Below are 24,822 nucleotides of genomic sequence, written 5' to 3' on the forward strand. Positions count from 1 at the left end.
CACGACATTCGGGTTCCGAGTTCAATGATGTAAAAGAAACTTAAGGCAAAACTTAAGGGTCTGTTCAAGGTTTATGTTTGACAAGGCTTCCTCTAAATAAACGTTAAAAAAAACTAATCATCAACATGAATAATTTGGCAAATTATTGTTGATGAGCATCTAGATATATGTTACTGGCCTTTAGACAGCCCACAATTTTATTGATTAAAAACCTTTGAACATTATTTTTTATTTTTAAAAGAAAGAATTGTCGAGCGAGGCGGTGGTGCCCGCCGATGGCCACCACACCCCTTCCTGTTGCTGGTGATGCCGCCACCCTGCTTGGGCCATCCGAGGCTACTGCTGGTGGGTGCCACCCCCTCCATCTGACAGAGGATCTCTTGGGGGAGCCGCCTCCCCGACCCCCTCCTCTTGCCGGCAAGGTGGTGGGATTTCACTGCCGGCCGACGAAAGGAGGTGCCCAAGGCACTGGGTTGCTCCACCTCCTTCTATGATGGGATGTCGGGCGGACATGACCAACACTTTTTTTTTTTCTTTTTCTCCGTCTCTAATGCTATGAGTCTGGCCGTCCATACAGACGGCCCAAGCTTGCACGCATGAAATTTACTTACATGTATATGTATATAGATATGATTACTTAATTCCTTCAATCGGTTTGGCGTACACCCTGATGCGCGGGGTGAAAACTGAAAATAAGCCGACCGATGCTTTCTCTTTGGCCGGACCTCACCCCAGTTGAAAAAAAAAAACAAGTGCCGTTGACTTGAGAAAAAGTTGAACTTACACTAAAAAATAAGACCGATCTAATAAACAAATAAAAAATCATCTAAATTGTTAAATTGAAATTTTGAAAAATACCAAATTAGACATTTTTCTTGTTCATGTCGGTCCGTTTGAGAAAGATTTGAACTTACGTTAAAAAATTAGAATGATATAATAAACAAAAAAATCATATAAATGGTTAAATTGATATTTTGAAAAATACCAAGTTCCACTTTTTTCTTCTTCATGCCATAGCTCATGAAAATTTTCATAACAAACACCTAATCTTTTAATAGCTCAAACAATCTCGATTGGTGCACTCAACTGTTTGAGCTTAAGCATGTTCAAACAAATAAAAGACATGATCGAAAGAAAATAATTATACTTTAAAATTAATAATAGACTGAAAAATTTCTCTTGCCGCCGTTGGTCGGGCAATCTAACGGTTTAAGCTTTGTGGGGCGTCTCTGTGGCGGCGCTGGAAACGAAAGAATAGTGTTCCGTTGTGCCGAAACCGACCCAAACGGTAAAACAGGTGAGCCCGTCGGACCACAGAGAACCCACGGAACAGCGCGCCGTGTTACTCGAGGGACATCGAAGCCGGGTGAAACCCTCCTGCTGTTAAGCCCTTTGCTGGAAGCGGCTTTCCCTCTTCCTCTTCCTCCTTATCCACCGACCCACCGTCGTCCGTTCGCGGCCAACCGTCGCCTCCCCGGTTGAAGCAAGGTAAGCCATCTCTTTCTCTCTCTCTAACTCTCCAACCCACGGCGGAACGAGGATTCTGGCCGGCACCTTTCTCTCTCTTGCTCTCTCTCTTCTTCCCATTCTTATCCTCCCGCGGAGGTCTCCTCTCGCTCTCTCTCTTCTTCCCATTCTTATCCTCCCGCGGAGGTCTCCTCTCGCTCTGTCTCTGTCTCGGTGTCTCCCTCTTCCACCTATTCTTATCCTCCCGCGTAGCCCTCTCTCTCTCTCCCTCTCTCTCTCTCTCAGTCATTGCTAGGTGCACATAAGATGTTTGATGAAATGCCTCAGGTATAAACTTGTAGCAGTGCACAAAATCAACTGATGTTTCTCACCACCATGTTGGACCCATTTTTTTTCCTTCCTCCTCTCTTTGCGTCTATCTTCCTCATTCACGCAGCCGACCATCAAATTCGACATATGCGAAATCATACAAATAATACTCCCATTGATGAGATTCCGCCTTCTTTATTTGGCTCATTTTTTATTTTATTTTTCTCTTAATCGGTTATTTTTGTCATTTTCTGCTCTATTAAGATTGTGCACGTGTTACTAGAAAAAGAGGCCCTGCTGCACAGATCAACTAGTGGAATGGATGCTTTTTTCTTTGTGTCAGAGGCTCTGATCTCACGCATAAGTTAACGAGTTCGTGAACCTTGAGACTGTTTTTTCAAATACTAACTGATAAGCATGTGTTGTATCCAATGTTTGTTTACTTTAGCTGTAAGCAACACGACTGACCTTTTCCTACATCTCTTTACCCTTGTCTGGCTTAATTTTTTTCACTGTGCTCAGCAGTGGAATTTCCCTTTGCTGTTCCTTCAGATTTTGAGATGTCTGCATCGATAATGTTGCCTATGAATAGCTGAAACTGTTTCTTCTTAAATGCATCTGAGTCATATCTTTTGAATCTAGACGAATATGATGTGTTTGCTTCTATCGCCTCATAATGCTACACTTGTTGCTTCTGCTTTCGCAGTTTTGTTCAAATTTTCATTTCCAAAGCATTGTGTCCGTAAAGCTGCTGTAAACATATCTTATATGAAATCAGATGTATAAAATTTGAATGTTCAAACACTTTCAAATATCAGTCTTTTTTGAGTGGTTGGTCTTGCATTTCTTTTCTTTACAATCACTTTATATATAATCCAAACAATTGAAATTTCAGCCATCGGACAATGAACATTATGATTCTCTGATTGTGTCTTCGTCTTTTATTTTATTACACCTTCAATTTCATTGTTGCATTCTCTTGCAGATTATCAAACACCGAACAGATCAGACACCTTTTCCATTCCCAATTTCATAAAACTATGGAGTGGTCACTGTTTTGTCCACTGGGATAAAGACTCTTGTATGGAGAACCGGACTTCCCCGTTCTTCCTGTCCCAGGAACTCTTATCAAATGCCCTCTAAAAGCCAAAACCTGACTGCATTCCCTCTCTCTCTCTCTCTCTCTTTTTCTCTCATATATTTGGGATAGGAACAGGCTGAAAATGGAATCTGCCAGCTTAGAGATTGGCAAAGCCAGAAAATAAACTGATAGGTGTATTGATTTGGGGCATTGTCTTAGGTGGATTTTCTAATCCATGTATGATACAAACAGTGCACAGGAAACTTCTGTTGTTTGAAGAGGGCGTTCTGCTTGAACAGCATGGCGGTGAGTGCATGACTGCATTCCAGAATCAAAATGTTTCAAGTTCATCTTTTCTATTTGCTGCTTCTCATTTTTCTACAGCACTCATGTTAGTTGTTATTCTTGTAAATAGGAAGGAAAAGGAGACTTTATTGATGTTAATGCCACAAAAGCTGTCTTGGAGCCTGAGAAGCTCATTAAGGGTGGACTATATGTTCCTGGGAAGGAAAGGGTGATGTTCAGACCTCCTCCTGAAAGGAAATCCATTTTGGGTGTGTTCTTGTTGAATTTCTTGGATTAGTTTTTGAATTTTTTATTATTCAAGTTGCTTTCTTTCAACACGTAGTTTCTATAATTATTACATAGTATATTACAATGTGTCAAGTCAAGTGATCTTTGAACAATGTAGGACTTGATTTGAGGGCTCGTGAACAAAGGGAATCAAAGACTGGCGATGGATTTAAGATTCCTAAACCAAAGAATGTTACTGCCATGTCACTGGCAGATGATGAAGAGAAAGTTGGTCCTGCAAGTGCAGAGGAGGGCTCACTCCATCATCCTCAAGCAAAGCGTAATCACATTCACAGAAGTTATAGGGGTTCACATGCTGAAAGGTCATCACATCCAGGTGCATATTTTTCTAATGACTAATGAGTAATGACTTCGTTACCAACAATTTACTAATTTTGTGTTTCTATTTTTTTGCATAAATAATCTGTTAATTACATGTCACTTTATTTATCAAGTTGTTTGGGTACTTTTTTCCTACACCATTATTCTTTTCTTCCACCGTTGGTTATACATTTGTAATGATGCATTTATTTTTCATAAATTCTTATTTTTAACTCAATACTGTTTCAGAAAGTTATGAAGCAGAGGATGGTGATGGGGATTCATCTGAGAAGGGTGGTGCAGAAGAACATCAGCATCCAAGAGTAATTCATACACATTCATGATTATAAATTATTTGCTTCATGCGTTTCTTGCCAACACTATCGTTTCCATCTTATGTTAGATACAAGCTATCAGCCTATCACTACCTTAGTGTCATTATCTCGTCATTTTATGATTTGATTGGCATCTATAGTAAGCATGATAAGTTGTTATACCATATAACTATATGAGCATTATTCCTTGAAAACTTTGATGATGTTTTCTCTCATTCACGAAAGGTTAGGCAGGTGTTCCACGAACCGGCAGACTTCCAGGGTGTGCAAATTGGGTGGTGTACATACCTAAGTCCATCCTGGATCTGGCCCATTTGTTGGTTCTGGACGGTATGTGTGAATCTTGAGTTCATTATAAGATACTTATTTTGGCCTAGCTGGATCCTGGGTGGGATCAAGTGAATGAAAGGGTCCACTAACTAGTTTTCCATCTCTCAGATTCGTACCTAGGTCCCGGTTGACCCTGCACATATCCAGCTGGTTTGCTTCCTATTTTCTAGCAAACTGGCCAACTGCTTCTCTGGTGCATATCAGTGTCAGTGCATATAAGTCTTGTAGTTATACATGTCTGAGGATCTGCTTTATTAATCTTTTATTCATTCTATTTCTAGAGAAGCCTTAAGATCGTTAAATCATCGCATCCTAATTTGCATATACACAGAACTGGTCCATGACCAAATACAAATACTCTCTTTAAGGAGATTTGCACGCAGTTGTAGTTGGTTCATCTAATCCATATATGCATAAATGATATTGATGGATGTTTCTGATTTTTGCCTTGTTTGAAGCTTGCAACTTCTTCCAGCATGCGGTCTTCAATCGACTCATTGAGGAGTACAAAAAATTACAGGATGGATGACTCTCCTAGCAACAAAGGATTCACCCCAAGAAAAGGTGATTATGAAGGAGAACAAACAGGTAAAAGAGAATTACATAGAAGATATAGCCATGAAGATAAATATTCCAGAAGACATGGGGGGAAAAGAAGTAGAGATGGACGTTCCTCAAGCAAGACATCTGGTATCAGCTTCATCTTAAGCTATTCAAGTCTCTAGTTATAAAACATAACAATATATAGATTTTCCCTCTGGTATATTTTGCTGCTCGGTTTGTGAAAGTAAGAGGTTTTGATTAGTGGATATTTTCCAGCCAAGTCTGATTGGGATGATGGGAGATGGGAATGGGCGGATACTCCTCGTAGGGACAAGTCTGTCACGCCTAGGCATCATCTTCATTCACCTTCTCCAATGTTTGCTGGAGCTTCTCCTGATGCAAGGCTGGTCTCACCTTGGGTTGGAAGTAATACACCTTATGCATCAAGTAGGTGAATACTTGGTTTGCTTTGGATAAACTTTCTTGGTGTGTTGGTTTAAATGTGATGACATAATATCATAGAAATTTTACTTTTTTATTTAATAGAATCTGTCTTAGTTCTTTCCTATGTCATGGTAGTTAAATGTTTAAATTTCCTTAAATATATGATTGTATTTGGTAAAAAATTTCAGGACCATCTGCTTCGCCTTGGGATCATGTAGCTCCTTCTCCAGTTCCTGTACGTGCATCTGGATCCTCCATGAGAGTCACCAGCTCTCGTAATGGTGGAAGGTCACATAAAACTATGTTAACTTCAGAAAATTTGGATTTTGGACACAGGGTAATTTTGCTGTAGCCCTTTATCACTTTATGTATTGGTTTTCTTTTCAGAAGATATTTTCAACTTGTACTGTATTGTTTGTTGTATATTGGGAATTGAACTGACTTTTGGCATCGTCATCCTTTCTCTCTGTCTCTCTCTCAGGAAGCTGATCAAAGTTCACTTGATGGAGAACAAAGTGTTGAGGCTGTTGAAAGAATGCGCGTAGAGATGGAATATGCTGAGCGAGATGCTGATCGTGCATGGTATTGTTTTCTATGTGCTGATGTATTTGATTTTGGTTATGAACAAAAACTTGTTCACTAGCTACTAGTCATGTGGCCATAATCTGTTTCTTTTGCTTCAGTGGAAAGACTACGGTTTCAATCCTTTCTAGTTGTTTTTGCTTCTAATGGAGCATGGTAGACACAGTTTATCGGTCTATTGACTTCACCTTACATGCATATATCCAGTCACTTGGATGTTGGATCTACACTATGAAAATAAATTTCTCTGTTCTTCCTGATTTCTTGGACCTTTGAAGCCCAAGCTAAACTTTGGGAAGTTTCTTAAAATTCTAAGTTCTAACTAGAAAAAAGTTATAAGTTTATAGGAGAACATGGTCCTTTCTTAATGTCATAACAGATTGTGTAAGAATGCAAGGATAGTGTTGTTCTCTGATCAATCCTTATGTTTATGTGATGGTCTTAGAATATGCTAGTTCTCATTCTTCAACATGGAGATGCTCTTGAATTGCATGGTGCCCTTTTTTTCCTCTTCAAAGAACTTTTAATGGAAAATACAAATGCCTGCACTGCAGCAGCTATCCTGCCCAGAATTAGTCAAGTTGAAAATCTTGCTTGTATATTACATACAATGGGGCAGGCAAACAAAGAAAAATTTTCTTTCCTTTGTCAAATTAATCAGTAAAAATATGTAGCAACATAGGTTAATCACCTGGTATAGTTACAGCATAAAGCCATAAACAAGTGCCATTTCATGAAATTGTACTGGAATCTTAATGTAGTTTCTCTCCATCCCATGATCCCAACTGTTTAAGAAAAGAAAGCTAGTTGGGTTGGTTCAATGACATGTGAGGGGAAGGAAGGAGAAAAGCAATTCTTAAATGGAATTAAGGAGTCAACTTCCTTTACTCACAATCAAATTGGATTCTAGTTTGTGTTTTGCCTTGATTAAAAGGGCTTATGCACCATCCGTGCTTTGGAGCTTGTGTTCTATACTTCTATCTCCCTCTGCACTGAGGACAATATAGCCAATACTTGTCTTAAATGGTGGAAACAATGGTAAAGCCTAGGAAACTAAAGTGCCTTGGCCTTTTATAGCTTTAAAGTTTAAGCAACCTACAGATGGGATAAATTGTGTGATTGATACTTGGGCCTTCTAAAGTCACTAGTATAGGTCGTATATATAATGTCTGAATTGTCATAAGCAAGTTTCTGATTGGTAAGTCCCTTGAGGTCTTGGCTGCATATTCTGCAGTACTTGTAACTTCAACTTTGTGGCACACCAGGTATCTTATTGTGAATATGAACTTGATACCCTGTCAGCTTCGTGACTCATCATTTCTCCTTGCAGAATGAGGGTATCCTTCTGAGCTCCTAATTGCAACTAATACATGTGAAATGGAACTTTTTAACTACATCTAACACTGTAAAGCTAAATTTATAAAATCCTGTGTTACTTTGTGATCTTGTGGTTGAGGGGCATCTTGCACTTCCAAAACTGACACTCAGACATACACAGCAGATGAGCACTTGTAGGTACTCATTTATGTGGTCATAAGTTTATATTTAGTATGTTTTAGTAAGTTTTTTAATATTTTAATGCTTGACTAGTGATAACTTACAATTTAATTTTTTTTCTTAAATTTTTGGTGCTTATTTATGTCTCAGGTATGATAGGGAAGAAAGTGGAGCAATGTTTGATGCTGAAAGTTCTGCATTCATTCTTGATGATGAGACATCATTTAGAAAGGAGCGGGAGATGCCCAAGAAATTGGTAGGGTATTGGAATTCTTGGTTCTTCTCAGTTTTGTCTTTCCATAATTCTCTACTCACTGGGCTTCTAGATTTATCATATCTTAATATTTGGGGACATTTGGATCTCCTATTCTGTTGAATCATTGAATATCATGGTTTAATTGGTAAAAATTACCGACTTGCAGATAAGAAAAGATGGAACAAAAATGACACTTGCACAAAGCAAAAAATTGTCCCAGCTCACTGCAGATAATGCACAGTGGGAGGATCGACAACTTTTAAGGTCTGGTGCTGTTAGAGGAACAGAGGTACAAACTGAATTTGAAGATGAAGATGAACGGAAAGTTATACTTCTTGTTCACGGCGAAGCATTGTCCTCGATCTTCACATGGAGGGACCGCATCCACCCAACTGCCATGGCATGCATGCTACCATGTGTGGCTGATAATAAAGACTGATACTGGGACAATGGCCTTTCCAAGGTTGTCGGCCCACTGCCCATCACATGTTTGTTATAGTATATGGTAGTGCTGACAATATTCGGAGAGGTCAGTTGAGGACATGTTGTTTTCTTTGAATATGCGCTGAATGATCAGCTTAGGCTTGTATTCTTAAAGTTGGGCTTCAATTAGATGAGTAAGAGTTGCATCGGAAATTAAACATCGGCGGTATGGGTTTTGTTCACATGAGGAGCTCATTGAACCAGTGGAAGGTGAGAATTTTATGGGGATTCTTATGAATTGGTATTTTGGTGATAGCGCTCTAGGGATGCATATAGCTATTTTGTCATTTTTAGCTGTACAGAATGGATTTTTTAGCGAATTCGAATGTATTTTAGTTTGTCGTGGCTCGAGACATTTGCATCTGTTGCTGCTCTTTGAAAACTGATCAAACTAATTTAGTAAAGAAGCTGGGGCATGAAATCTCTGTTATATTTCGGGCCAGGCCAATCCAAGGCCGGCGGGCTCTTATTGGCGTGAACAAAGTCTGGCCACCATCCCGATGGCAAACGGCCGGCTTGGCAGACCTGAGTTTGTGCAGAGCACGTGTCCAAAATTCTGCCTAGTACAGGTGATTCAAGTCAAATGGATCGGATTAAAATCCAATTCATAAAGAACAACTATCGTTTTATTCGTTTTAAAGAAAAAAGTCCCTTCGACTGCTATTTAATTTTTAATTGTTCAATGTTCACATTTCAATCTAACAATTGTTGGATCTTACAATCTTAAATAAATACATGAGATCTTACAATCTAACATTTCAAGTGTGTGTTCAATGAATCGTTCTCGAATTGGTTTTTCCATTTTTCAAGTGTGTGTTATTTTACATATTTTTTAATATTAAGTCATCTGCCATGAGATGTAACATAACTCGGCAACAAAGAAGAAGCGGTTCCAGGTTAAAATCCTACGAGTGTTGTTATACTTTCAAGTGTTACAAAACCGCTAACAGTGGTAATCACGACATTCGGGTTCCGAGTTCAATGATGTAAAAGAAACTTAAGGCAAAACTTAAGGGTCTGTTCAAGGTTTATGTTTGACAAGGCTTCCTCTAAATAAACGTTAAAAAAAACTAATCATCAACATGAATAATTTGGCAAATTATTGTTGATGAGCATCTAGATATATGTTACTGGCCTTTAGACAGCCCACAATTTTATTGATTAAAAACCTTTGAACATTATTTTTTATTTTTAAAAGAAAGAATTGTCGAGCGAGGCGGTGGTGCCCGCCGATGGCCACCACACCCCTTCCTGTTGCTGGTGATGCCGCCACCCTGCTTGGGCCATCCGAGGCTACTGCTGGTGGGTGCCACCCCCTCCATCTGACAGAGGATCTCTTGGGGGAGCCGCCTCCCCGACCCCCTCCTCTTGCCGGCAAGGTGGTGGGATTTCACTGCCGGCCGACGAAAGGAGGTGCCCAAGGCACTGGGTTGCTCCACCTCCTTCTATGATGGGATGTCGGGCGGACATGACCAACACTTTTTTTTTTTCTTTTTCTCCGTCTCTAATGCTATGAGTCTGGCCGTCCATACAGACGGCCCAAGCTTGCACGCATGAAATTTACTTACATGTATATGTATATAGATATGATTACTTAATTCCTTCAATCGGTTTGGCGTACACCCTGATGCGCGGGGTGAAAACTGAAAATAAGCCGACCGATGCTTTCTCTTTGGCCGGACCTCACCCCAGTTGAAAAAAAAAAACAAGTGCCGTTGACTTGAGAAAAAGTTGAACTTACACTAAAAAATAAGACCGATCTAATAAACAAATAAAAAATCATCTAAATTGTTAAATTGAAATTTTGAAAAATACCAAATTAGACATTTTTCTTGTTCATGTCGGTCCGTTTGAGAAAGATTTGAACTTACGTTAAAAAATTAGAATGATATAATAAACAAAAAAATCATATAAATGGTTAAATTGATATTTTGAAAAATACCAAGTTCCACTTTTTTCTTCTTCATGCCATAGCTCATGAAAATTTTCATAACAAACACCTAATCTTTTAATAGCTCAAACAATCTCGATTGGTGCACTCAACTGTTTGAGCTTAAGCATGTTCAAACAAATAAAAGACATGATCGAAAGAAAATAATTATACTTTAAAATTAATAATAGACTGAAAAATTTCTCTTGCCGCCGTTGGTCGGGCAATCTAACGGTTTAAGCTTTGTGGGGCGTCTCTGTGGCGGCGCTGGAAACGAAAGAATAGTGTTCCGTTGTGCCGAAACCGACCCAAACGGTAAAACAGGTGAGCCCGTCGGACCACAGAGAACCCACGGAACAGCGCGCCGTGTTACTCGAGGGACATCGAAGCCGGGTGAAACCCTCCTGCTGTTAAGCCCTTTGCTGGAAGCGGCTTTCCCTCTTCCTCTTCCTCCTTATCCACCGACCCACCGTCGTCCGTTCGCGGCCAACCGTCGCCTCCCCGGTTGAAGCAAGGTAAGCCATCTCTTTCTCTCTCTCTAACTCTCCAACCCACGGCGGAACGAGGATTCTGGCCGGCACCTTTCTCTCTCTTGCTCTCTCTCTTCTTCCCATTCTTATCCTCCCGCGGAGGTCTCCTCTCGCTCTCTCTCTTCTTCCCATTCTTATCCTCCCGCGGAGGTCTCCTCTCGCTCTGTCTCTGTCTCGGTGTCTCCCTCTTCCACCTATTCTTATCCTCCCGCGTAGCCCTCTCTCTCTCTCCCTCTCTCTCTCTCTCAGTCATTGCTAGGTGCACATAAGATGTTTGATGAAATGCCTCAGGTATAAACTTGTAATAAACTTGTAGCAGTGCACAAAATCAACTGATGTTTCTCACCACCATGTTGGACCCATTTTTTTTCCTTCCTCCTCTCTTTGCGTCTATCTTCCTCATTCACGCAGCCGACCATCAAATTCGACATATGCGAAATCATACAAATAATACTCCCATTGATGAGATTCCGCCTTCTTTATTTGGCTCATTTTTTATTTTATTTTTCTCTTAATCGGTTATTTTTGTCATTTTCTGCTCTATTAAGATTGTGCACGTGTTACTAGAAAAAGAGGCCCTGCTGCACAGATCAACTAGTGGAATGGATGCTTTTTTCTTTGTGTCAGAGGCTCTGATCTCACGCATAAGTTAACGAGTTCGTGAACCTTGAGACTGTTTTTTCAAATACTAACTGATAAGCATGTGTTGTATCCAATGTTTGTTTACTTTAGCTGTAAGCAACACGACTGACCTTTTCCTACATCTCTTTACCCTTGTCTGGCTTAATTTTTTTCACTGTGCTCAGCAGTGGAATTTCCCTTTGCTGTTCCTTCAGATTTTGAGATGTCTGCATCGATAATGTTGCCTATGAATAGCTGAAACTGTTTCTTCTTAAATGCATCTGAGTCATATCTTTTGAATCTAGACGAATATGATGTGTTTGCTTCTATCGCCTCATAATGCTACACTTGTTGCTTCTGCTTTCGCAGTTTTGTTCAAATTTTCATTTCCAAAGCATTGTGTCCGTAAAGCTGCTGTAAACATATCTTATATGAAATCAGATGTATAAAATTTGAATGTTCAAACACTTTCAAATATCAGTCTTTTTTGAGTGGTTGGTCTTGCATTTCTTTTCTTTACAATCACTTTATATATAATCCAAACAATTGAAATTTCAGCCATCGGACAATGAACATTATGATTCTCTGATTGTGTCTTCGTCTTTTATTTTATTACACCTTCAATTTCATTGTTGCATTCTCTTGCAGATTATCAAACACCGAACAGATCAGACACCTTTTCCATTCCCAATTTCATAAAACTATGGAGTGGTCACTGTTTTGTCCACTGGGATAAAGACTCTTGTATGGAGAACCGGACTTCCCCGTTCTTCCTGTCCCAGGAACTCTTATCAAATGCCCTCTAAAAGCCAAAACCTGACTGCATTCCCTCTCTCTCTCTCTCTCTCTTTTTCTCTCATATATTTGGGATAGGAACAGGCTGAAAATGGAATCTGCCAGCTTAGAGATTGGCAAAGCCAGAAAATAAACTGATAGGTGTATTGATTTGGGGCATTGTCTTAGGTGGATTTTCTAATCCATGTATGATACAAACAGTGCACAGGAAACTTCTGTTGTTTGAAGAGGGCGTTCTGCTTGAACAGCATGGCGGTGAGTGCATGACTGCATTCCAGAATCAAAATGTTTCAAGTTCATCTTTTCTATTTGCTGCTTCTCATTTTTCTACAGCACTCATGTTAGTTGTTATTCTTGTAAATAGGAAGGAAAAGGAGACTTTATTGATGTTAATGCCACAAAAGCTGTCTTGGAGCCTGAGAAGCTCATTAAGGGTGGACTATATGTTCCTGGGAAGGAAAGGGTGATGTTCAGACCTCCTCCTGAAAGGAAATCCATTTTGGGTGTGTTCTTGTTGAATTTCTTGGATTAGTTTTTGAATTTTTTATTATTCAAGTTGCTTTCTTTCAACACGTAGTTTCTATAATTATTACATAGTATATTACAATGTGTCAAGTCAAGTGATCTTTGAACAATGTAGGACTTGATTTGAGGGCTCGTGAACAAAGGGAATCAAAGACTGGCGATGGATTTAAGATTCCTAAACCAAAGAATGTTACTGCCATGTCACTGGCAGATGATGAAGAGAAAGTTGGTCCTGCAAGTGCAGAGGAGGGCTCACTCCATCATCCTCAAGCAAAGCGTAATCACATTCACAGAAGTTATAGGGGTTCACATGCTGAAAGGTCATCACATCCAGGTGCATATTTTTCTAATGACTAATGAGTAATGACTTCGTTACCAACAATTTACTAATTTTGTGTTTCTATTTTTTTGCATAAATAATCTGTTAATTACATGTCACTTTATTTATCAAGTTGTTTGGGTACTTTTTTCCTACACCATTATTCTTTTCTTCCACCGTTGGTTATACATTTGTAATGATGCATTTATTTTTCATAAATTCTTATTTTTAACTCAATACTGTTTCAGAAAGTTATGAAGCAGAGGATGGTGATGGGGATTCATCTGAGAAGGGTGGTGCAGAAGAACATCAGCATCCAAGAGTAATTCATACACATTCATGATTATAAATTATTTGCTTCATGCGTTTCTTGCCAACACTATCGTTTCCATCTTATGTTAGATACAAGCTATCAGCCTATCACTACCTTAGTGTCATTATCTCGTCATTTTATGATTTGATTGGCATCTATAGTAAGCATGATAAGTTGTTATACCATATAACTATATGAGCATTATTCCTTGAAAACTTTGATGATGTTTTCTCTCATTCACGAAAGGTTAGGCAGGTGTTCCACGAACCGGCAGACTTCCAGGGTGTGCAAATTGGGTGGTGTACATACCTAAGTCCATCCTGGATCTGGCCCATTTGTTGGTTCTGGACGGTATGTGTGAATCTTGAGTTCATTATAAGATACTTATTTTGGCCTAGCTGGATCCTGGGTGGGATCAAGTGAATGAAAGGGTCCACTAACTAGTTTTCCATCTCTCAGATTCGTACCTAGGTCCCGGTTGACCCTGCACATATCCAGCTGGTTTGCTTCCTATTTTCTAGCAAACTGGCCAACTGCTTCTCTGGTGCATATCAGTGTCAGTGCATATAAGTCTTGTAGTTATACATGTCTGAGGATCTGCTTTATTAATCTTTTATTCATTCTATTTCTAGAGAAGCCTTAAGATCGTTAAATCATCGCATCCTAATTTGCATATACACAGAACTGGTCCATGACCAAATACAAATACTCTCTTTAAGGAGATTTGCACGCAGTTGTAGTTGGTTCATCTAATCCATATATGCATAAATGATATTGATGGATGTTTCTGATTTTTGCCTTGTTTGAAGCTTGCAACTTCTTCCAGCATGCGGTCTTCAATCGACTCATTGAGGAGTACAAAAAATTACAGGATGGATGACTCTCCTAGCAACAAAGGATTCACCCCAAGAAAAGGTGATTATGAAGGAGAACAAACAGGTAAAAGAGAATTACATAGAAGATATAGCCATGAAGATAAATATTCCAGAAGACATGGGGGGAAAAGAAGTAGAGATGGACGTTCCTCAAGCAAGACATCTGGTATCAGCTTCATCTTAAGCTATTCAAGTCTCTAGTTATAAAACATAACAATATATAGATTTTCCCTCTGGTATATTTTGCTGCTCGGTTTGTGAAAGTAAGAGGTTTTGATTAGTGGATATTTTCCAGCCAAGTCTGATTGGGATGATGGGAGATGGGAATGGGCGGATACTCCTCGTAGGGACAAGTCTGTCACGCCTAGGCATCATCTTCATTCACCTTCTCCAATGTTTGCTGGAGCTTCTCCTGATGCAAGGCTGGTCTCACCTTGGGTTGGAAGTAATACACCTTATGCATCAAGTAGGTGAATACTTGGTTTGCTTTGGATAAACTTTCTTGGTGTGTTGGTTTAAATGTGATGACATAATATCATAGAAATTTTACTTTTTTATTTAATAGAATCTGTCTTAGTTCTTTCCTATGTCATGGTAGTTAAATGTTTAAATTTCCTTAAATATATGATTGTATTTGGTAAAAAATTTCAGGACCATCTGCTTCGCCTTGGGATCATGTAGCTCCTTCTCCAGTTCCTGTACGTGCATCTGGATCCTCCATGAGAGTCACCAGCTCTCGTAATGGTGGAAGGTCACATAAAACTATGTTAACTTCAGAAAATTTGGATTTTGGACACAGGGTAATTTTGCTGTAGCCCTTTATCACTTTATGTATTGGTTTTCTTTTCAGAAGATATTTTCAACTTGTACTGTATTGTTTGTTGTATATTGGGAATTGAACTGACTTTTGGCATCGTCATCCTTTCTCTCTGTCTCTCTCTCAGGAAGCTGATCAAAGTTCACTTGATGGAGAACAAAGTGTTGAGGCTGTTGAAAGAATGCGCGTAGAGATGGAATATGCTGAGCGAGATGCTGATCGTGCATGGTATTGTTTTCTATGTGCTGATGTATTTGATTTTGGTTATGAACAAAAACTTGTTCACTAGCTACTAGTCATGTGGCCATAATCTGTTTCTTTTGCTTCAGTGGAAAGACTACGGTTTCAATCCTTTCTAGTTGTTTTTGCTTCTAATGGAGCATGGTAGACACAGTTTATCGGTCTATTGACTTCACCTTACATGCATATATCCAGTCACTTGGATGTTGGATCTACACTATGAAAATAAATTTCTCTGTTCTTCCTGATTTCTTGGACCTTTGAAGCCCAAGCTAAACTTTGGGAAGTTTCTTAAAATTCTAAGTTCTAACTAGAAAAAAGTTATAAGTTTATAGGAGAACATGGTCCTTTCTTAATGTCATAACAGATTGTGTAAGAATGCAAGGATAGTGTTGTTCTCTGATCAATCCTTATGTTTATGTGATGGTCTTAGAATATGCTAGTTCTCATTCTTCAACATGGAGATGCTCTTGAATTGCATGGTGCCCTTTTTTTCCTCTTCAAAGAACTTTTAATGGAAAATACAAATGCCTGCACTGCAGCAGCTATCCTGCCCAGAATTAGTCAAGTTGAAAATCTTGCTTGTATATTACATACAATGGGGCAGGCGAACAAAGAAAAATTTTCTTTCCTTTGTCAAATTAATCAGTAAAAATATGTAGCAACATAGGTTAATCACCTGGTATAGTTACAGCATAAAGCCATAAACAAGTGCCATTTCATGAAATTGTACTGGAATCTTAATGTAGTTTCTCTCCATCCCATGATCCCAACTGTTTAAGAAAAGAAAGCTAGTTGGGTTGGTTCAATGACATGTGAGGGGAAGGAAGGAGAAAAGCAATTCTTAAATGGAATTAAGGAGTCAACTTCCTTTACTCACAATCAAATTGGATTCTAGTTTGTGTTTTGCCTTGATTAAAAGGGCTTATGCACCATCCGTGCTTTGGAGCTTGTGTTCTATACTTCTATCTCCCTCTGCACTGAGGACAATATAGCCAATACTTGTCTTAAATGGTGGAAACAATGGTAAAGCCTAGGAAACTAAAGTGCCTTGGCCTTTTATAGCTTTAAAGTTTAAGCAACCTACAGATGGGATAAATTGTGTGATTGATACTTGGGCCTTCTAAAGTCACTAGTATAGGTCGTATATATAATGTCTGAATTGTCATAAGCAAGTTTCTGATTGGTAAGTCCCTTGAGGTCTTGGCTGCATATTCTGCAGTACTTGTAACTTCAACTTTGTGGCACACCAGGTATCTTATTGTGAATATGAACTTGATACCCTGTCAGCTTCGTGACTCATCATTTCTCCTTGCAGAATGAGGGTATCCTTCTGAGCTCCTAATTGCAACTAATACATGTGAAATGGAACTTTTTAACTACATCTAACACTGTAAAGCTAAATTTATAAAATCCTGTGTTACTTTGTGATCTTGTGGTTGAGGGGCATCTTGCACTTCCAAAACTGACACTCAGACATACACAGCAGATGAGCACTTGTAGGTACTCATTTATGTGGTCATAAGTTTATATTTAGTATGTTTTAGTAAGTTTTTTAATATTTTAATGCTTGACTAGTGATAACTTACAATTTAATTTTTTTTCTTAAATTTTTGGTGCTTATTTATGTCTCAGGTATGATAGGGAAGAAAGTGGAGCAATGTTTGATGCTGAAAGTTCTGCATTCATTCTTGATGATGAGACATCATTTAGAAAGGAGCGGGAGATGCCCAAGAAATTGGTAGGGTATTGGAATTCTTGGTTCTTCTCAGTTTTGTCTTTCCATAATTCTCTACTCACTGGGCTTCTAGATTTATCATATCTTAATATTTGGGGACATTTGGATCTCCTATTCTGTTGAATCATTGAATATCATGGTTTAATTGGTAAAAATTACCGACTTGCAGATAAGAAAAGATGGAACAAAAATGACACTTGCACAAAGCAAAAAATTGTCCCAGCTCACTGCAGATAATGCACAGTGGGAGGATCGACAACTTTTAAGGTCTGGTGCTGTTAGAGGAACAGAGGTACAAACTGAATTTGAAGATGAAGATGAACGGAAAGTTATACTTCTTGTTCATGGTGAGTTATGCCTTAAAACTTTTAAAATGTCTTTCTAGCTGACATGTTGGAAGGAATCTTGCTTTGAAAATACTATTGTCTAATCAAATATCATCCTGAGTGGGAATTTCTGAGTCTCTGACAGCGTGTTGGTTAGCCCATCGAAGATTGGTCTAGGATTGTCCTTCACTCAGTTTGGTTGTTTAGAATTTTTTTATTGGTTGTTAGTATTACATGGTGAATTATGTTTTCTGTTCCATCTTATGATCTGTTTATGGCTTTATGGTTTTTAAAAAAATTGACAATGAGAATTGCAATTAATATTTTATATTAACCATCTGTAAGATGATAGAATAGCAGTGTTATGCTGTTGTGGTGATCTTCCTTTATGAAAATTTACGTATTGGTCTCAGGTTTCTGACTCTGCATCTACTTGTATGGTGTTACGTTCCAATTTAAATTACAAAATGCAGTAAGACTCAAGTATGTTAAGTTCCAGAGATTGGTCCCTAAGATTGAGTATCAGTGTTGTTTCTGGTGGGATTGAGAAAGCTCCATTCTAAACTGTTGTCTATTTCCTCAACTAGGAAAGCCATATCGCCTTTTAGTACGGATCCCTTGTCTACAAGTCCTGTTCACTTTGTATAATTTTGTTTTCGCAGATACTAAACCTCCATTCTTGGATGGCCGGATTGTCTTCACAAAGCAAGCAGAGCCCGTTTTGCCATTGAAGGATCCCACATCCGACATGGCAATAATATCTAGGAAGGGCTCTGCTCTTGTAAGGACGGTCCATGAGAAGCAGAGTATGAATAAATCACGTCAACGGTTCTGGGAACTTGCTGGGTCCAAACTTGGTGATATTCTTGGTGTTGAGAAGACAGCAGAACAGGTTTTCCATCACTTCATTACTGATGTCTTTTAATCTATCATGCTTAGGCATGGTTCTCGTGAATATTCAGTTGCCTGTGGATTAATTGTGTTTGTTTCCAGATTGATGCAGATACTGCTGCAGTTGGGGAAGAAGGTGAAGTTGACTTTAAGGAAGGAGCAAAATTTGCTTCACACATCAAAGATAAAGGTGAAGCTGTAAGCGATTTTGCCAAGTCAAAATCAATAACAGAACAACGGCAGTATCTTCCAATATATTCAGTGCGTGATGAGTTGCTCCAGGTAGTAGCTTTTGTAACTGAATAAATATTGCATCTGTTTCATTAGTCTTCATTCGTAGGTTCACTTTGTTCATTAGGAAAGACATGTGTGGATGTGTTTGACCAGAATATTATTTTGTTGCTTTAATGTGAATGTTTCTGGTTTATAGGTGTGCAATGGATTCTTTTTTTTTTTTTGGGGGGGGCGGGGCGGGGTGGATTCGAGTTTGATGCAGTCAGTACCGTAACAGAAAGCTTCTTATCTGCTCAATGGCCAATAGTTTTCATGAAGAATGTGCTACAATAAATTTAGTTTGTCCCGTCTTTTTATGTCAATTAAGCCTTTTACTTATCTGAAAAGTCTCGTATAGTTTTACAATATAATCAATTATTTTGTAAAAGGTGCTGGAAACGTTTACCTTTTTGTTTTGCACATGAGGTGATTAAAATTTCTTCTTTTGTTTTGGTCAAGCCACTAGTTTTTCATTTTTCAGACCCCGGATTTAGGTGAAGCTTAACCGGCACATATTCAACTGGTTTGCTTCTTTACTTCCTAGCAACTGTATAACTGCTTGTTTGGTGCATATCAAGTGTTAGTGTTGACGTCATTCCATGTCTATTCACTTATGTTGCATCTACAAACAAAACATAATGCATTGTTAAATATATCTTATAGTTGTAGGTATATGGGGGTATTTCTTGTGACCTCTAATGACTTCTAGTCTAGGTTTGTTCAGCAGGAGGTATGGAAAAAATTATCGTATCGATCTTGACAATAGCAAAACTAGGGGAATTGCCTGGGATCTGATATTTGAGCTTTCCTCTGACCCTAAGGTCTGAAATTTTGTGCATTTCTTGTTAGGATAGTATGACAAAACTGCCAATGGCTACAGCACTCTTAGCACAATATACCAACAAAACCTTAACTAGTTTGTTTCGGGCATGCTACAGTTAATGGATGGCAGTGCTGGTTATGTTCCTAAGACACGGCCAACCTTATGAGAAGGAGCCTTTTGTTGTGTAATTGCAGATTTTTGATGTTGTGCAGATAGATTGTTAGGTGAATTTGCTTCAATCTGTTCTATCTCATGTTAATATTTTGCAGCCATGGTGAATTATGACGCTGTGATGCTCATTGTTTTGGTAGGTGGTTCGTGAGAATCAGGTGATAGTTGTTGTTGGAGAGACTGGGTCTGGGAAAACAACTCAGCTGACACAGGTTAATATTCTTTGTTTTTGATGAATTTGTGGCTGTATTTTCGTGATTGCAACTAGCTCTGTCAATTTTAAAAACGAGGGGCTATATGCAATTGACAGCGTTAATGGTTTTCTTGTCCACAGTATCTTCATGAAGGTGGATACACAACAAATGGAGTAATTGGTTGTACCCAACCAAGGCGTGTAGCAGCAATGAGTGTTGCAAAGCGTGTTAGTGAGGAAATGGAAACTGAATTAGGGGATAAAGTTGGTTATGCTATTCGTTTTGAAGATGTGACTGGGCCACATACTGTAATTAAGGTGATGTGATTTTTATTACATCTTATGTGTTCATATTGATCTCCAGAATATTAATTTTGGCATTGTAGTGCATTTTAGATATTTGAGCATCGCTGACACATTTGTCTGCAGTGCAAGTGTGGTTTCATATTTCAAAAAAACTTGTGTATGTGTTTTTGAAGGTATCTATGTGCGTCAAAGAAGCTTATATGTACATGTGTAAAGAATTACATGTAACTAAGTTGACTATCTATATAGTAAAATGCTGACTCAAATACGTTAGTCCAGTAGCCCTGCTCAGGTGACATAGTTGAGTGCGTGCATTTTATATATAGGGCATGAATGATCAAGCTGGACAGTTAAAAAAGGCTTTTAATCACTGTATTCTTTTTGAGTTCTGTTAACTGATTATGTTTTATTTTGCTCATACAGTATATGACTGATGGGGTTTTACTGCGTGAGACACTAAAGGATTCAGATCTTGACAAATACCGGTAAGAATTTGGTTGAAGCATCGTGTCAACCTATTTCTGTCTTCTTTTCTTTCTTTAATTTATTCGTCTTTTGGTTGCCTGCTAAATCCATCTTAGCGGACTTTGAAGAAATTTTGATGGCTTATTATTGTGAATCTCGAGTGGCCTTTCTAGGAAGGATGCTGATAACATCCTGCTTTATGTGTAATGATCGTGTGTGCTCTCTGCAGCTTGCTGTTTTCTTTGTTCATCCTTTGAGAAATATTACAAAGAAAGGAAAGTTTGTCATTTTTTTGTTTGTTGGTTGAATTTTTTTAGACATGTATAAATTGAAGGTTTGTTTTTTGCATCAACCATCTCATTTGCTGTGTTCCTATTAGGACTTTCTTAACTTTTTATTTCCTCTGTGATTTTCAATCACCCATGAACACAAGTACGATTTATTTCTTTGAATAATTGTTTACTTATATACTTGTTGTATTGGTTTTTCTTAAAAAAAAAATCATTATTCTTATGGATATTATATATTTCACAATTTCGTACACTTCAACGCCTTGAAGCTTATGCCTCAGGCTCATGATAGGCTCATCCCCTCGCTTTGCCGTATCGGTCTCCAACATTGGTTACACGAAAGTAAACTAGTTGCAAGGGTCTATCATCTCTTTGTTGTTGAAAGTGCTTGGTGGGCCTAGAAAGCCTAGTGTAAGGTGCCTAGTTGTTACAGAATATGAAAGAAAAAAAAAAGAGAAGGAAGAACAGGGAAAAGAGAAGGAAAACAAGAAAAACAAGAAGAAAAGGGGAAAAATTAAATAGAAACATAATTACAAAAGGTAAAAATAGAGTGGGAAACAGGAGGAAAAAAAAAAATTTGAAAAGCATTTTTTTGTTTGACTAAGGTGCCTAGGTGGTCCAGCCTAGTTCAAAAAGCTTGTGCCTTGGTGCACTTTTGACTATGAAGTGTATTATAACACTTTGTTTTTAGTTGGGCTACGTAAGGAAACATGCTTACTATCATCACAATCCAGTTACAGAGGCGACTAGGCACAAGAAGAGAAAATACTGCTAGATATACCGTATTGGTGTTAAAGTGTTTTTTTCTCTAATATCATTCTTATTGGAAATACTCATTTTTCTTTTCATATTTAACTCTCTCTCTCTCTCTCTCTCTCTCTCTCTCTCTGTTTTGCATGCCTGTATGGCACTGCATGAAGTGATTATTCACTTATCTACTAACATTTGTTTCTTAACTTCATTACCATCTTTTTGCAGAGTGATAATAATGGATGAAGCTCATGAAAGATCACTAAGTACTGATGTACTGTTTGGTATATTGAAGAAAGTGGTTGCACGGCGTCGTGATTTCAAGCTTATTGTAACATCTGCGACATTGAATGCACAGAAGTTCTCTAACTTCTTTGGAAGGTACTACCTATTGTCATTGTTTGAATTCCTCAAATAAATATTGGAGAATCGGTCATGATAGGTTTGAAGGGTTACTTTGATCCTTACTGGTCTTGAGTTTTGTAATCTTAGGTCTCCGTTTGGATATAGTCTCACTAGCACACAAAGAAAAGCTCCAGTAACATTCTCTCTCTATAGTTCGAGTTTCAATCTTGTGCGGGGTTGTATCATCAAATCGCTGGTTTGCATCGCTCAACGTGGTAAATCAGCATTAGGTCTATACAAGTGGGATTTATATGCATAATAAACATATAAAATGATTTGACTGGCTTCGACGAATGGATTTACTTTGTATTTCAATGCTGCACAAAATTAGTTCAAAGGAATCTTGTAATGTAGAATATCTTTCAGTTTCCCTTAAAATACTTCAAGTCATTTTTTTATTGATAGGTCTGGAATTACTTGGATCCAGCTTAGTGGCGTGTATTCCCTTGAGTCGCTGCACGAAGTCCTTTTTGTTGATTGCGTGAGTAGCAATTAGGGGATCCAGCTTTGTGGCAGAAAGAGAGAGACAGAGAGACAGAGAGGGAGAGACTCATCCCTGCTTGTTTGTTTCTGTTGTAGTTTCAGTAGCTTAAATATTATATAGATGTTCCCCATTACACTGAAAATGCTCATGTTTGTTAATTTGCGCCGCTAATTTATTTGATTCTTCTTATTGCATTCACAGTGTGCCGATTTACCACATTCCTGGGAGGACATTTCCTGTGAACATCTTGTACAGTAAAACTCCATGTGAAGACTATGTAGAAGCGGCTGTGAAGCAGGCCATGACTGTTCACATCACGTGTCCTCCTGGTGACATCCTTATATTTATGACTGGCCAGGATGAAATTGAAGCAACCTGCTATGAGCTTGCTGAGCGCATGGAGCAGCTTTCCTCTAATGCAAAGAAGGCTGCTCCTAAACTCTCCATTCTTCCTATTTATTCTCAACTGCCATCAGATCTCCAAGCTAAAATTTTTCAGAAAGCAGAAGATGGTACCCGCAAGTGTGTTGTTGCAACAAACATTGCTGAGACTTCTCTTACTGTTGATGGTATTTTATATGTTATAGATACAGGGTATGGGAAAATGAAGGTCTACAATCCTCGGATGGGTATGGATGCACTTCAAGTGTTTCCAGTTAGCCGGGCTGCTGCTGATCAAAGGGCAGGCCGTGCAGGGCGAACAGGGCCAGGCACATGTTACAGATTGTACACTGAGACAGCCTATCAGAATGAAATGCTACCAAATCCAGTGCCTGAGATTCAGCGAACTAATCTTGGGAATGTGGTTCTACTGCTCAAGTCTTTGAAGATTGATAACCTTCTTGATTTTGATTTCATGGACCCTCCACCTCAAGAGAACATCCTCAACTCCATGTACCAGTTGTGGGTGTTGGGTGCTCTTAGCAACACTGGCAAGTTGACAGATCTTGGGCTGAAAATGGTGGAATTCCCGCTGGATCCGCCCCTGGCAAAGATGCTGTTGAAAGGGGAGGAACTAGAGTGCATAAATGAGGTTCTAACTATTGTCTCAATGCTCTCAGTGCCATCGGTCTTTTTCAGGCCCAAGGACAGGGCTGAGGAGAGTGATGCTGCAAGGGAGAAGTTCTTTGTGCCGGAATCTGACCACCTGACGCTACTAAATGTATATCAACAATGGAAGGCAAATGACTATAGGGGTGACTGGTGTAACGATCACTTTCTTCATGTGAAAGGACTTAGAAAGGCAAGAGAGGTGAGGTCTCAGCTGTTGGACATACTAAAGACACTCAAGGTACCGCTGACATCATGTGGACCGGATTGGGATGTTGTGCGGAAGGCTATTTGCTCTGCATATTTTCATAATGCTGCAAGATTGAAGGGCATAGGCGAGTATGTCAATTGCAGAAGTGGAATGCCTTGCCATTTGCACCCAAGTAGCGCACTTTATGGACTTGGATATACTCCGGATTATGTGGTGTACCACGAGCTGATTCTGACAACGAAGGAGTACATGCAATGTGTTACCGCAGTGGAGCCACAATGGTTAGCGGAGCTTGGGCCCATGTTCTTCTCTGTGAAAGAGTCCGATACTTCCATGTTGGAGCACAAGAAGAAGCAAAAGGAGGAAAAGACATCGATGGAGGAAGAGATGGAGGAACTTAGGAGGATGCAGCTAGAGAAGGAGAAGGAAGACATGGAGAGGGAGAAGGAAAAGCGAGCAAAATACCAACAGAAAATATCGATGCCCGGGACGAAACAGTCATCTACATATCTAAGACCACCCAAAAGACTTGGTCTTTAGGTTTGAAAACCTGTTTGTATATTTACCTGACCAAGCGCAGGTGTAAGTAGTTCTTTTCGCCCCTAAAAAAGAAAAAAATAATCAATGAGAAATATTTCAGCGGTGGGTGAATTGGCGAAAGAAATAAAGAAATTTGTCAATCACATTTGTAGTAATAGTCATTTGATTGGGTAGTTCACTGTAACAAATATATTAAGAGGTCTAAATCAAGGGAGAAGAATGTGCAGCTGACTCTTCTTGCGCATTCTTGTCGCGTTCTTTGTTTGGAAACCCTCTTGAACGCCGTATTTCGTTGTTGGAACCCCTACCTCATTCTTTAGGCGGGATGGCTTATTGAGAGAGAGGGAGAGAGAATTCCAATAGGAGGGAGAGAGAGTATAATAATGGGGTTTCTTCTCACGAGTGAGCTGAACACCAGTAACCAACTCGGAAATTATTTTAGCCAGTGTGGAAGGCCAGCAGTAGCAATTGTAAGTAGCAATTATGCTATTTGCTCTGCATGTTTTCACAATGCGGCAAGACTGTTGGGAGTTGGAATGCTTGCCATTTGCATCCAAGTAGTGCACGTTATGGACTTGGGTACACTCCGGATTGTGTGGTGCACTACGAGCTGATTCTAACAACCAAGGAGTACATGCAATGTGTTGCCGCAGTAGAGAAAGGGTCCAATACTTCCATGTTGGAGCACAAGGAGAAGGAAAAGACATCGATGGAGGAACT

The 24,822-nt window shown here is 39.1% G+C and overlaps 1 protein-coding gene across 26 annotated transcripts; it reads left to right on the forward strand.

Moving 5' to 3' along the window:
- The first annotated feature begins 1,180 nt into the window (after window positions 1-1,180).
- Window positions 1,181-24,257, forward strand: LOC116258974 (pre-mRNA-splicing factor ATP-dependent RNA helicase DEAH7). 26 transcript variants are annotated; one of them, XM_050079250.1, is made up of 19 exons: window positions 1,181-1,488; window positions 3,110-3,163; window positions 3,273-3,411; window positions 3,549-3,767; window positions 4,001-4,074; window positions 4,312-4,416; window positions 4,875-5,106; window positions 5,236-5,406; window positions 5,592-5,740; window positions 5,885-5,985; window positions 7,633-7,738; window positions 17,094-17,271; window positions 17,913-18,142; window positions 18,244-18,423; window positions 19,549-19,620; window positions 19,743-19,919; window positions 20,331-20,392; window positions 21,641-21,793; window positions 22,503-24,257. In XM_050079250.1, exons 2-19 carry the CDS (start codon window positions 3,158-3,160, stop codon window positions 24,100-24,102), a joined length of 3,954 nt encoding a protein of 1,317 aa, XP_049935207.1. In that variant the 5' UTR covers window positions 1,181-1,488; window positions 3,110-3,157; the 3' UTR covers window positions 24,103-24,257. The 26 variants fall into 26 exon arrangements, with proteins under 26 accessions (XP_049935207.1, XP_049935206.1, XP_049935209.1 ...); XM_050079249.1 differs by lacking the exons at window positions 5,885-5,985; window positions 7,633-7,738 and adding exons at window positions 15,074-15,174; window positions 16,822-16,927; XM_050079252.1 differs by lacking the exons at window positions 5,592-5,740; window positions 5,885-5,985; window positions 7,633-7,738 and adding exons at window positions 14,781-14,929; window positions 15,074-15,174; window positions 16,822-16,927.
- The last annotated feature ends 565 nt before the right edge of the window (window positions 24,258-24,822 follow it).

Source organism: Nymphaea colorata, chromosome 8, assembly GCF_008831285.2.
Source record: "Nymphaea colorata isolate Beijing-Zhang1983 chromosome 8, ASM883128v2, whole genome shotgun sequence".
Taxonomy (NCBI): Eukaryota; Viridiplantae; Streptophyta; class Magnoliopsida; order Nymphaeales; family Nymphaeaceae; genus Nymphaea; species Nymphaea colorata.